At 57.2% G+C, this 13461-nt stretch overlaps 1 protein-coding gene across 1 annotated transcript in view; it reads left to right on the plus strand.

Moving 5' to 3' along the window:
- The first annotated feature begins 658 nt into the window (after positions 1–658).
- Positions 659–13461, plus strand: part of PEPD (peptidase D) — a 117884-nt gene continuing 105081 nt past the window's right edge. The window contains exons 1-3 of the mRNA XM_043437544.1: positions 659–784; positions 9003–9186; positions 11063–11190. Coding sequence (XP_043293479.1) covers positions 768–784; positions 9003–9186; positions 11063–11190 — 329 coding nt within the window. The 5' untranslated portion in view covers positions 659–767. The remainder of the gene's footprint in view (positions 785–9002; positions 9187–11062; positions 11191–13461) is intronic.

Below are 13461 nucleotides of genomic sequence, written 5' to 3' on the forward strand. Positions count from 1 at the left end.
GGAATATTTACTTACCATCCCCCTTCCTGCCCCACTTCTCAACTCTCTGGAGGACCCTGCACCCAACAAAAGTGCACAGCTGGGCAAGGGTGGGGGGTGACCCTCTGATCGATTCTCTATCCTGAACTGTGCCCTCCCTGTGGCCACTTCTCCCTAGCCCTCCTCACTGGTAGTCCTGCTTTCAGGTTCTTCTCCACCCTGCAGGTGAGTGAGCTCAGAAAGGTCCCAACAGACCTAACTCCCTGGCCCTGTTTTCAAGGCAGTGCAAGATCTGACCCTTGCTCACCTCTGAGGCTGCACCTCCCCTCTCTCCTGGACACTGAACTTTTAGGTTACTTCAATTGCCCTGGCCTTTGCTCAAGCCATTTCCCTTCTTAAGCCAACCACTGTCACCTCTGCCCGTTTACTAGACTGGGTCAGAGGCTCCTCTCTCAAGGTGTCTTTCCCCCTGGGCAGGCTGGGACGTCGGGTGAAGAGCAGAATCAAGGTATTCACTGCCTCGGGTATGTTCGCTTCTATTCTGGAAAGGCCTCTGTCCGCACCCCAGCCGCACCTCTCCCCTGCAGCAAGAGGCGGGCGACCAGACAGATTCTCCACCTCCTCCAGGGCTCCGCCCCTTCGGGTCGGGGGAAGCGCTTCGCCGGAGGGCACTGGACAGGGGCTCCCGGCCCCGCCCAGGCCCCGCCCATCCAGCCCCGCCCCCCGGAGTGGGACCTGGTCGGGCTCAGCTGACGCCCCACTTCACGTGACGCTGGAGCTGGGGAAGCATGGCGGCGGCCACCGGGTGAGTGCTGCCGCTGTCCCTGGCCCTTGGCCGGCGGCGCGGAGCTGGGGCCTTGGGCCTGCCGATTGGACAGCGGGTGAGAGCCCCGCGCTGACAGGCCGCGTCCTCGCCGGGCGTGCAGTGAGGCCCTGGACAGCGCGCTTCTTCACGCGGGTCGGTCCTCCGAGCGCTGGGCATCCGGCTGCGAGTCCCCTCCCTGGCCGCTGCCCATTGCCCTCAGGGCTGCCGTGGCGCTCAGGCCCCACCCGCGTGTGTGGCGTCCCCACTGTGCGGCCGAGTTGGGTCTCGCATCCACACGCGCGTTCCGTCATGGAACTCCGATGGGAAGGCGGCGTTGCCAGGGTGCTGGGGTCCTGGGGATCCGGGGAAGAGGCAGCATTTGAGATGGCCTTGGAATCCTCTCCCCTAGCTAGGCAATTTCACTCTTTCTTCAGGGCCCAGATGGAACCTCCTCAGAGAAGCCTTCCCTAAGCACCTTTCCCTAAGCACCTTTCCCACTCTTAGCACCACTTGGTTAATAATATAGTACCTTTAAAAAAAAAAAAAAAACCCAACGAACCTGTTCTTGTCCTCTCTCCATTTAGAGTGTGAAGTCAGGGCCTTTGTCTCCTTCACCCCTGGGCCTCATTTGCCTTGCATACATGCCTCATAAATCCTGCCCAATAGAAGAATGGTGAGTGGTCCTAGTGGAAGGAAGTGTGGACAGATGGGCTCACTGAAGCATTGAGGAGTGTCCAAGATGAAGGAACATTCCAAACAAAGGTTGACAGTGTTCTGGGGACAGGGGACGATGGAGTGTGTCCCTGTGCTGGAGGGCACGGTGTCCCAGTTGGCTTTTCTAGACTTTGTCCTAAGGGACTGGGACATTCCAAGGGTTTTAATCTGCTCAGTTTAGATAACTATCTTCTGAGCTATGGGTGAGTTCTGCCTTTTAGATAACTATTTCCTGAGCTATTGTGAGTTTAGGGCAAGACCTGGCCTGGGGATGCTGGGGCTGGAATGGGGTGTGGTAGATAGAGCAAAGGCACTGCTCTAGATGCCAGGCCAGAACTGAGATCAGAATGGGGAAACTGGTGGACTAAATGGGCGTCTCTCTTTGGAAGGTACGGAGAATGGCAGCAGAAAATGGCCCCCGAGGTTGGGAGAGCTTAGGACAAACAAACACGTTAATACAAATCAAACACGTAATAGGACCCTGCTGTATTCCAGAAAGAGTACTGGGTCTACCCTTAGGTGTTCACGGGCCACCGGGGTAGATGTCATCCATCTGTGTGCCTCTTGATGGGTGCCTTGGACGTGCACGGGTTCTGAGCTCAGGGGAGAGTGTGGGTGGCCTTCACTCCCTGGATGGTATTTGTGCTAGTCCTTGAGTACCCCTCAGGCAGATAACTAAGTCTCACCTGAATGTCATGGAATCCAGGGTCAGACCCTTGAACCCAGCCTGTGACCCTGTCTTAAAGAGCACAGTGAGCAGTAGGTGTGGGCCCGTGCCCAAATGTGGTTCTGTTACCACTGTATCTGGGCCACCATGTGGTCACAGGGAGTTCCAGTTGCTCCATTTCGGTTCAGGGCTCCATGCTGGTTTGAGGTCTGTGCTACCAAAGGTACAGTGAGCCGGGCTGGTGATTGGATGGGCATGAGCCTCGAGCTGGCTGAATCCTGGAGGGAAGGCCTTTATAGCAAAGCTGATTCTCTGGGCCATGTACAGTAAAAACAGAGGTCTTGGAGAGGCGTGTAATGCGAAGGGAGACCTGAGAGGTAGCTTCCAGAGCTTGATAGGCCCTCCTTGGCAAGAACCACCCCAGGCTGGTGTTGGTTGCCCTGCTGGACACTTGGAACCCAGCAACTTCCTTAGGTGGAAGAGGCTTTGAGTGTGTTTCCAGCAAAGCTGTGTCCTAGTATGTCTGGGGACCTTGAAGAATGGCTTTACTGCTGTAGTTATAGTTCTTCAAGGTCCCCAGACATACTCAGAGCAGATCGGAGCGTCAGGCATAATGAGGCACTGCATCACCAAGTCATAGCCACAGTCTCCCCAGGAGTTGAATTTGGTTGCTTATAGAGCCCTACCTGAGCACGGAGCTTCCCTGGCGGCTCAGTGGTAAAGAATTCACCTGCCAATGCAGGAGATGTGGATTTGCTCCCTGCATTGGGAAGATCCCCTGGAGAAGGAAATAGCAACCCACTCCAGTATTCTTGCCTGGGAAATCCCATGGAGCCTAGTGGGCTACAGTCCATGGGGTCTCAAAGAATTGGGCATGACCTAGCGACTAAACAACAAGAGTCCTTCCAGATCCTGGGCCCCGGGAGGCCAGGAGACCCAGGTGCTGGTTTGTGCTCCATGTGATCTGGGGAGCATTGGAAGCCCTAAGGTAGTATCTCAGGTTCAACTGGAAACTTGAACTGCTCCTCTGAGGAGTGTTTCAGGGTTGATCCTGCTTTGTCCTACCGGCCTGGGCGAGGACTTCAAGATTGAGACAGAGGGTCCCACAGCCCCCAGAGGGTCTGCTGTGAAGTCACCTCCACACCCCCCGTCCATCCCATGACACTTGATGGAAGGTGTTTTCTCCTTGAGTAGAGATGAGACTGCTCTGCTGTAGCCAGAGCTGCTGAATCGGTACCCCTCATGGCTTTTTCCTTTCTCCTCCTCCCTCTGCCCACTCACTGGCTGGCCCTGGACCGCCCTCATCCTCTCACATACTGTTCTCACACTTGCAGGCTCAGCTCAGGTGGTTCCTACTCCTAGAAGCCTTTCCTGACCTCCTTCCCCCCTGCCCCCCACCGCCTCCCTGATTTGGACCTCCAGTCAAAGCTTCCTTCTCAGAACTTCAGAGAATCCCAGTTTTTCCCTGCTGGCAGGATGCTCTTCTGCATCTGCATGCCTGCCCATAGTGGTCAGGTGAGGGGTTGCCCCCCTTCATGCCTCTGCCAGCATCCTTAAGCCCAGGGACTACTTCAGTGTGTGTCTCCAGGGCCCCATGGCTGCCTTGTGATTGGTTCTGGGTGACGTGGTACCTAATCGAATGATTTCTCTATATTAGTCCAGCATGCCATCCTGCTTTCCATGGAGCCCTCAGTAATTGAGGAAGGGAGCTGTGGGTGGGAGTGGGGACAGCACGCTGAGCAGGATGAAGGGATATCTTTGACTCTCTGAGTGACACTCGGGATGGAGGGGCTGCTGCCCAGAGGGCTTTTGCCCAGCGAGGAGCAGCAGGTGAGCTGTCCTGGATGTGTCCCTGTGAGGTCATAGGTCACACTGGAGTCAGCATTTCTGGAGAGCAAGTATCTGGAGGAGTCAGATTCTGGATCAGAGCCTGTCTCCACCCTGATATGAACCTTGTGCTCTTGGAGAAGAGGCAACAAGCTGACCTTGGGGGCTGGGGTGAGGGGTGGGTCTGTGGGAGGCAGACTGGCCAATGAGTGCCCCTTTGCCCTCTGAGGCCCTTTCTCAGGCCTGGTCTGCCTCCACACAGGTCCCTGGGTGTGCTTAGCCCTGCTCACCCTCCTCAGGAGAAGGGTAGGCAGAGTGGGAGATGCCGGCCAGCTGCTGGGAGGCCCCTTCAGCCAGGGTGAGAGGGTCGGCCTTGCTTCAGTGCCTGACCTGAGCTGGAGGCTGTGGCTGAGGAATTAGGCCAGTCCTTGGCTGGCCTCTCTTGCTGGGAGCTTAGCAGTATGGCCCCATTCAGAAGTGGTGTCACATCACAGGGCAAGGATGTTGTCCTCATCCGTGCTATGGACCCCATGGACGTCCATGAGAACTTTTTATCCCTCCCAGCATGACTCCCACGTGGCTCAGTGATAAAGAGTCTGCCTGCCAATGCAGAAAATGTGGGTTCAATCCCTGGGCCGGGAAGGTCCCCTGGAGAAGTAAATGGCAATCTACTCCAGTATTCTTGCTTGGGAAATCCCATGGACATAGGAGCCTGGCATGCTGTAGTCCATGGGGTTGCAAAGAGTTGGACTCGACTGAGCAACTAAACAACAAAAACATGATGAAATAAATTACAGAGGCGTACAAGGAGAACCAATTATATAGGAACACAGTTATTAAGATGTTAGGAAACAAATTTGTGGTATAGTAATATATGCTTCTTTATTAACACATTAAATAATAAAAGCAGCAGGTCTAACCTTAGTGTTGAAGTAGTGATGAGGAAAAGTGGTAATCTTGAGATATGGGAACATCTATAAGGTGACATGAAAATACTTCTGATTTCTGTTCATAGATTCATGCTCTGCTGATACTGTTGTGGTTTGTTGCTTATGTTAATAACTGAAGAAGATGTTAATTTGAAAGAGAGGTTAGAGAAAATAAAGATATAACTTTTTTTCCCCATTTAGGTAGGTGGAGTCCGTAAACTCTGTGCGTTAATCCCTTGGGTAAGAGCCCAGCAGGTAGCCATTGAGGGAAAGGAGAGGTGGCTCGGTGCTGACTTGGGGGATAGGAGAGGTTTTCCCGGGCATCAGTGTCACACCTTCCATGGGGGCAGGTCACTGGCTGTTTCCTGGGCTCTGGCTGTTGACAGGGGGTGGGCTGGCCCATGAGGGCTGGAGCTTGTTCTGTGGGTCTCTTTGATATCCTGGAGTCTTTATCCGCCAGCCCCTACTGTCTTCCCTGGGCGTTGCCCGTGCCCTTGGCTGCCTGCAGTAAAGTGTGCCTTATTTACACTTGGACTTGAAGATGACCCGGCTTTTGCCTTTTAGATTCCAGGTGCCAGTTAGCAAAAGCTCCAGCAGAAACCAGGTGGGGATGTTTTATTAGTGCTGCTTTTGCTGAACTTGCAGGGAGAAGCCACCTGCGATGGCCCTGGGCCCAACATTCTCTCTGAGGGTTGGTTTATGCCATGAGAAATCAAAGGGCATGTCTCTATACCCTTGGATTCTGAGGTGCCCTACAGTAATAAATGACTGCAGCCGTCAGCCCTGCCCAGGGGCTCTGGCCAGGCTGCCTTTCTCTGTTCTGGCTGAGCCCATGCAGGATTAGGTAGTATTGGAGATTTCCTTTGCAGCAGTGGCTCATGCTCCCAGGGACGGTAGCTTGTCAAGTTTCCTATCTTGACCTGGACTGCTCGGCCCTTGGGCCAGAAAACTCCTGTCCAGGTGCCCTGAGGAGTTTAGGTCTCTCAGAAAGTTCTGGATAAGATGAAGTGAAAGTCGCTCAGTTGTGTCTGACTCTTTTTGACCTCACGGACTGTAGCCTTCCAGGCTCCTCCATCCATGGAATTCTCCAGGCCAGAATATTGGAGTGGGCAGCCTTTCCCTTCTCCAGGGGGATCTTCCCAACCCAGGGATTGAACCCAGGTCTCCCTCATTGTGGGTGGAATTCTTTACCATTTGAGCCACCAGGAAAGCCCAGATAAGATGACGCCTAGCCCTTCTGAGAGCCTTCCAGGTTGGGATGCTGTGTCAGCTGGTTTTGTTGTTTAGTTGCTGAGTCATGTCCGACTCTTTTGTGACCCCATGGACTGTAGCCCACCAGACTATTCCATCCATGGGATCATGGGATTTTCCAGGCAAGAATACTGGAGTGGGTTGCCATTTCCTTCTCCAGGGGAGCTTCCCAACCCAAGGATCAAACTCATGTCTTTTGTATCATAGGTGGACTCTTTACCATGAGCCACCCGGGCAGCTGGTACCTGGTATGTTTAAGGAGGGAGGTGGCGGGGTTGAGGTGGGGGGAGCTGAGGTGGGCGGGCTCTGCAGGCTGGGGGCCGAGGCTGGGCATTTTTAGGCACTGGTGCTGTTGAGTCTGCATGGGTCTAGGCAGCTTTGGCCGGGGCCTCTGCAGCGGTCCTGCCCCTTCTGTGCTGTTGGGAGTCCAGAGAGACCAGGCTCTTCCCGGAGCCCGCCCCATGGGCTCTGCTGAGTGAGGGGAGAGAACGGGGAAACACAGGGGCCTCTGCGCAGGGGTGCTGGCGGCTGCACTTTCAGTTCCTGACAGCTGGGATGCCGGCCTGTTTGTGAGCCGTCACCCCTTCCTTTCATCCTGGTGCTGAGCATGGCAGGCAAGTGGCCTGGCTGAGAGGAAGCCCTGGCCCCTTGGGTCCACCCTCCCAGGAGGGTGAGGGAGGGCCGTGCCCAGGGAGGCTCTTGTCCCGTCAGCACGTTGGGTGGGCAGGACCTGTCTATCCTTCCTGGCCAGGCTGGTCTAAGGGTGGGGCTTCCTTCCCCTCTGGGGCTGAAATGGCAGCTTTGCACAGCTGTGTGGGTGGCCCCAGGCTGTGACAGTTGCTCACTCAGCAAAGCTTTATTGAGCACTTGCCACGTGCCCAGCACAGAGCTTGGTGTGGGGCGGCACTGACCAGAGCAGACCCAGCTCTCTGGGCTCATGGGGTTTCCGTTCTAGTGGCTGGAGGCGGCCCTCACCCGTGAGCACCGTCTCTCACTGCAGCCCCAGGCAGCGCCCCCTCTCTCTGGGCTGTCCCTGCCCTCCTGGACCTCTGCTGGCTAGAGAGCTTGCAGGGCCTCCCTCCACACGCCCCTGCCTAACTCCTGCCCTCTGGCCCCGACCTTGCGGGCCACCAGCCCACTCACTGGGACTGCCCTTCCTCCATTTAGTTATTCATGCAGTGCTGTTTTGGGCTTCCCAGGTGACACCAGTGGTAAAGAACCCACCTGCCAATGCAGGAGATGTTACAGACCTGGGCTCAATCCCTGGATGTGGAAGATCCCCTGAAGGAGGGCATGGCAACCCCCTCCAGTATTGCCTGGAGAATCCCATGGACAGAGGAGCTTGGTGGGCTACGGTCCACAGGGTTGCAAAGAGTTGGACACAAATGAAGCGACTTAGCATGCATGCACGCATGAAGCACTGTTTCAGGGGCCTGGAAGGAGGTGGTCCCCACCCTCATGGAGCTTATATTTTACCTGGGGAGACAATGAGCAAGTAAACATATACCATTAGACAGTGATGCGTGCTCTAGAGAGGTGGGAAGAGAGCAGTGGATAGGTTTGGGTGGGGTTGTTGGAAAAGTTTCCGGGAAGAGGGGTTATGTCTGCAGAGGCCTGGATGAAGGGGAACATGACCCTGGTCGGCAGTAGGAGAGGGTGTTCCTTACGGGGAACAGGAAGGCCCCAGGTGGGAGCGTTCTTGGGGTTTAGGGAAGAGTATGATGCCTGTGTGGCCCGCCTCAGCGCCTTGTGGCTGGGAGGAAGTCTGCACTGGGTTCTAAGGGCGCTGGGGTGGCCAGGACATGGGGAACGGCTGGGTGACTCTTCAGAGGATTTTATTGCACACACAGAGAGAGAGAAGTAGATGCTGGTGGGTAGGGGTCAAGGGGCGTGTTTTTACTTATTTATTTTAAAGATGGGTGAGGTTCCTGTACGTCTGAATGCTGAGAATGGTCCCCAGAGGGGAAAATTGATGCTGGAGCAATGCAAGGGGTTGGGGGGGGTGGGGAGAAACATGAGGGGTAGCTCAGGCCACGCCCAGGTGGAGGGGAGGCCTCAGCACAAAGGCCGAAACTTCTGGATCCTTCTTGTCATGGTTCCCCCTCAGTCATTTGGCACATACAGGCCTGGCTCGGCTCAGTGCCTGGGGCTGAGTGCCGTGTGTGTGTGTGTGTGTGTGTGTGTGTGTCTGTGTGTGTGTGTGTCTGTGTGTGTCTGTGTGTCATTTGGCACATACAGGCCTGGCTCGGCTCAGTGCCTGGTGCTGAGTGCTGTGTGTGTGTGTGTGTGTGTGTCTGTGTGTGTGTGTATGTCTGTGTGTCTGTGTGTGTGTGTGTCTGTGTGTGTCTGTGTGTGTGTGTGTGTGTGTCCCAGCTCAGGTGAGAAACAACCCGGGCTGCCGGGTCTGTGACCTACAGAGCAGATGCAGCCTGCGGACACGTGGGCAGGGATCCAGTGTCCTCTGGGAAAACATCTCACATGGATGGGAAGCTCCTTGAGGGCAGGAACTGGAGGGTAGGGAGTGTGTCTGGGCACCGTTACAGAGTTTCCCTTGGTGGTCTCATCTGTCTGCTGGTTAAACAGACCCAGCTGCCCCTCATCCCACTTGTCTGGTGCTCAGGGCCAGGAGGGGAGGGTGTGGTTGACAGCCCCTGTGGTCCACCGGCGGCCCGGCAAGGAGCTGTTTCCGGATCACGCGCAGGTCGAGTTTGGATCAGCTTGCCACGTGCTAATGGGGGTCCGGTGCCAGGCTGGGCCCTGAGGCCGCCCCAGACTGTGCATAGGGCATGTGCCTGGCGGTGCTAACAGAAGCCTGCTTGTGTCTTTGCAGACCCTCGTTTTGGCTGGGGAACGAAACCCTGAAGGTGCCGCTGGCTCTCTTCGCGCTGAACAGGCGGCGCCTGTGTGAGCGGCTGCGGAAGAACCCGGCGGTGCAGGCGGGCTCCGCGGTCGTGCTGCAGGGCGGCGAGGAGACGCAGCGCTACTGCACCGACACCGGGGTGATCTTCCGCCAGGTGAGCGCTGCCGGCAGCTTCCCGCCTCTCTGGGTCTGCGCCGGGCCTCCTGTAGGCCGTCTGCCCTCCTCCAGCACCAGGCCGGGTGGGTCTGGGCAACTCTGCCCTCCTGAGGGACCAGGAGGAGGTTCTTTCTCTGAAGGCAGGCCAAGGCCGAGGTCCCCAGGGGGCCCCCACTCCGGAGGCAGAGCTGTCACCAATCAGCCTCTGCTCTCTCAGATCAGAGTACAGAGGGATGATGTTCCTGGGGAGCAAGCAGGCAAGGCTTCCTGGAGGAGGCAGTATTGGGCATGGACCCTGAAGGCCAGTGTGAATTCTGACAGGTGGAGCTGGGGTTTGGTGTTCTGGGTGGGGGAATGGTATCCACAGGATTGGACCGCAGAGGCTGGGCTGGGCAGCCTTCCCTGGGCTGGGAGAGGTGCTGTTGGGGAGGGCTGAGTTCCTGTGACCAGATTTTGCTGCAGCAAGAAGAATGGACTGGTGCTACAGAGGTCCTGGGAGGAGGAGGCGTGGGAGCAGGGTCTGAACAGGAGTCCAATGCCCTGGCATTCATCCCAGCTTGGCCAGTGCTGACCCCTTGGGTTTGGTTTCCTCCCCTGGGAAGTGATCCAGGGGCTCCTCAAAGTTCTAGAACCCTGGGGGATGGCGGCGGGTGGCCAAGCTGTAGAAAGCCAGCCTGGATGTGATGGCCTCTGGCGTCATTCAGTTCCCAGGGACAGGAACAAGGACAGTCATCAGAGGCTCACCCAGGGGGCCCTAGGCTGCCCCCACTTTATAGATGAGGAAATAGACTCTGTGGGAAATGACTTGCCAGAGGGGGAGCTGGGATTAATTAGAACCCATCTGCTGACTCCGTCTCCCAGAGCAGGGGTCTGATGCACTGGGAACTCCCTGGGGCCAGGCAAGGCCTAGAGGACATGGCTGTCCAGCATCCAGGTCAGGGAGCAGGCAGGGGAGTGGGAAGGGAGCTGAGCGTGGAGAGCAGGCAGCAAAGCGTGGCCTCCGCAGCTGGACAGTGTCTACCCTTCGGGGCACAGGCCTAGATCCGCTGCTGGGAGCCATGGCGCACGCAGCACCTTCCACAGAAAGTGTCTCCTACTGGAGGGCTTCCCTCTGCCTCTTCGTTCCTGCCGTCCCTGGGTTGCTGGAGACGTGGAGGTCTAAACAAGTTTTCTCTGCCTTGTCCTGATGCTTCTTGAGGTTTCCATAGTCTGTGGTTTAAAAACCAGTCTCCTAAATTCAGCTGTTGGCTCCCTTACTGATGTTTTATGCAAGATTAATTTTAGAAGAGCGCCTCCTCCACTTCATACCTTTACAACGATATTTTAGCTCCGTGTTTAATGCTAAACACTGAAGTCATCAGCTGCCCCGGGGGCGGGAGAAGGAAGGAAGAAGTCCTAAATGGAGGAATCTGCTTCTGAGCAGATGCCCGGCCTGGGCGTCTTAAGTCAAGGTGGAAGCTTGCCTGCCTGCAGGCAGTGGGGGTGGCAGAGAGGTGGGGAGGGACAGGAGGATGCAGGTAGGGCGTTGCCAGATCTGTGATGCTCTTGGGAACCCGAGTTTTAACCTGTCCTGTCTGGGACCTGAGGGGTGTGGCGGGGAGGCAGGGATGGCGGGTAGGCCTGGGACACGGGCATGAAGCGGGGTCCAAGCAGCCAGCCAGGAGGAAGGAGATGGCAGTTGGTTGGAGTGGGGGGCACAGTGCTGAGGTGCAGGGCGGTGTGAGACTGGGGTCCGACTTCAAGAGCTGGGGAGACTGAGTCTCCTCTCTGGGGTGTGGGGAGGAAGGCGCTCGGTCAGACTCCCCACCTCTCTCCTTGTGCCTTAAGTTTCTGTCCTGCCGACTGGGTGACCTGGGTCCTCGTTCCCGCCATAGGAATCCTTCTTTCACTGGGCGTTTGGTGTCACCGAGCCGGGCTGCTACGGCGTGATCGACGTGGACACCGGGACGGCCACTCTGTTCGTGCCCAGGCTTCCTCCCAGCCACGCCACCTGGATGGGCAAGTAAGGAGCAGTCTGGGGCTGTGAGCGTGCCTGCTGGCCACTGGCTGGGGGCTGTGAGAGTGCCTGCTGGCCACTGGCGGGCTGGGGGCGGGGGCACCGCCTGGCCTGTGAGTGGCAACGGGGGAAGGTTAGCAAGGGGCAAGGCTTAGTGGGCAAGCGTATTAACAGCCTGCTCTGGGCTGGAGCCCAGTGCCCTCGAATGGGAAGGAGTGTCAGAGCCGGAGCCGCAGACTTTTCACGTTTGTTTGGAGGTGGTGTTTGTTAATACTGAGATTCCGGATTCCCAGCTGTGTTGAGATGCCTGAGGCCTTGGCTCTGGGCAGGGGGGACCTTCACTCCTGTGTAGTGTCCATGGGAGGCGGCCCCACCCTGGTGTGCTGGGGTTGGCTCTGGCCAGGGAGGACACCCTGGGGTCCTTCTCTGAGGCCTGTCACAAATTACATGCTGTCACGGGGTGCCTCCCATGTACTGGCCTCTGGGCTAAGCCATGAGGGGCCGAGGATGTAGGCCCTGCCTCCAGTGGCTCAGCTGGGAGACAGGGTCATGCTCTGGGGTATGCTGTGTGATAAGCTTGGGGCCAGAGGCCTGAGTGAGGCTGAAAGGCTGCCACACTCATCATCTGGGGTGTCTGCCAGTGTCAGGACCCTTGGCCACATCCGCTGCTCCCAGGAGCTGTTCCTGCCGGCTCCAAGGTGCTGAGGTGGAGGCTGTACTTAACTGGGCAGGCTTGAGGTGATCAGAGGATTCTGCTAGATGCTCTCCACCTTCTAGCATGTCATTTCTGCCAGGAGAGTGCTTATTCTGGGCTAATGTACAAATTGCAGCCTTCGCTGCCTCGTGTCCCAACGCTCGTTGCCAGGTCGGCTGGTGGGTCTGTGGCTGGTTTGAATGATGAGGCGTCTGTGCAGAGGGCCAGGGCAGGGCCCCCCAACCTCAGTGGGCTTCTCTGGGGAGCGGGTCTGACCACTGTTGGAGCCTCCAATGCCTTATCTGTGGAACAGCCACGGTGCCACTCACGAGGCATCACCAGTGCTTTAGTCAGTCACTGTGCGGTGGTTACACTGTGGGACGGTCACTGTGGTGTGGCATTTGAGTGAGGCAGTGAGGATGCTGGGGACAGGCAGCTTGTAATGTCCACAGTATTTATGGCCATTCCCTATGGAGAGTTGGAATCATTTCCCTACTGCCTGGCTCGGTCAGGACCTGGGTCACGGCCTCAGTGCATAAACATGGCTGGGTCGCTGTGTGACTTCTGAGTGAAGTGAGTGTTAGTCGCTCAGTTGTATCTGACTTTTTGTGACCCCATGGACTGTAGCCCTCCAGACTCCTCTGTCCATGGATTTCCCAGGTGAGAGTACTGGGGTGGGTAACCATTCCCTTCTCCAGGGGATCTACTCAAACCCAGGAATTGAACCCAAGTCTTCTACATGGCAGGTGGATTCTTTACCATCTGAGCCACCAGGAGAGCCTGTGACTTCTGGGGCTAGACTGTAAATTTGCTGTAGTTTCCATCAGGATCTCGTTCCTCAAGCCCAGCTGCCACGCGGTGAGGAACCCAGACTCACTGTGTGGAGGGCCCGGGGCCGGCTGTCAGCCAGCACCCCCCACTGGAGCCCCAGCTCTCTTGGGACTCTTGTCCCGCGCCCCGACCTGCAGGGTCTGTGGGCGTGGTATGTGGTTTTTTTACTCCCCTACGGGTCAGGGTGGCTTGTCACAAAGCCCTGGCGACTGCAGGAGTTTCCTGGTGAGTTTAGATCTGGTCTGGGCGAGAAGCTTCTCCCAGAGCCCTCCCCGCACCCTGAGGTGATCACCAAGCTGCAGCCTCAGCCCTTCCTGCCAGTGGCGTGTCCGGGGCCCCGGTGCCTGGATGGCCCCCGTGGCCTTGGCCTGCCCGCCCTCTCAGCCTCCCCGTGGCCCTGCCTCCTGGCCCCAGCTGTGCTGAGACGCCCAGAGCATCAGAGACGCAGCCCCGTGAGACGTGGGTGTGGACAGTGGTGAGTTTCCATCAGGAGGCGTGGCGGGGCTCTGAGGGCGTCCCCCCTTCTGACCACTGATGCTGCTTACCCAGGGCTGACTCTTGCCAGAAGTCAGGGAGTGCCTGTCCACGGGATAGGGTGCACACCCTCCAGGGTGTGGCTCCTGGCCCTGGGGACTCCACACAGCTGAGCAGGTCTCACCCTGCCTCCCCACAGCCAAATGGCATTTGGGGGGTTTTGTTTTGGCCGCTTGGCATGACATGTGGAATCTAGTTCCCTGACTAGGGATCTAACC

The sequence above is a fragment of the Cervus canadensis genome, chromosome 18 (genome assembly GCF_019320065.1).
Source record: "Cervus canadensis isolate Bull #8, Minnesota chromosome 18, ASM1932006v1, whole genome shotgun sequence".
NCBI lineage: Eukaryota > Metazoa > Chordata > Mammalia > Artiodactyla > Cervidae > Cervus > Cervus canadensis.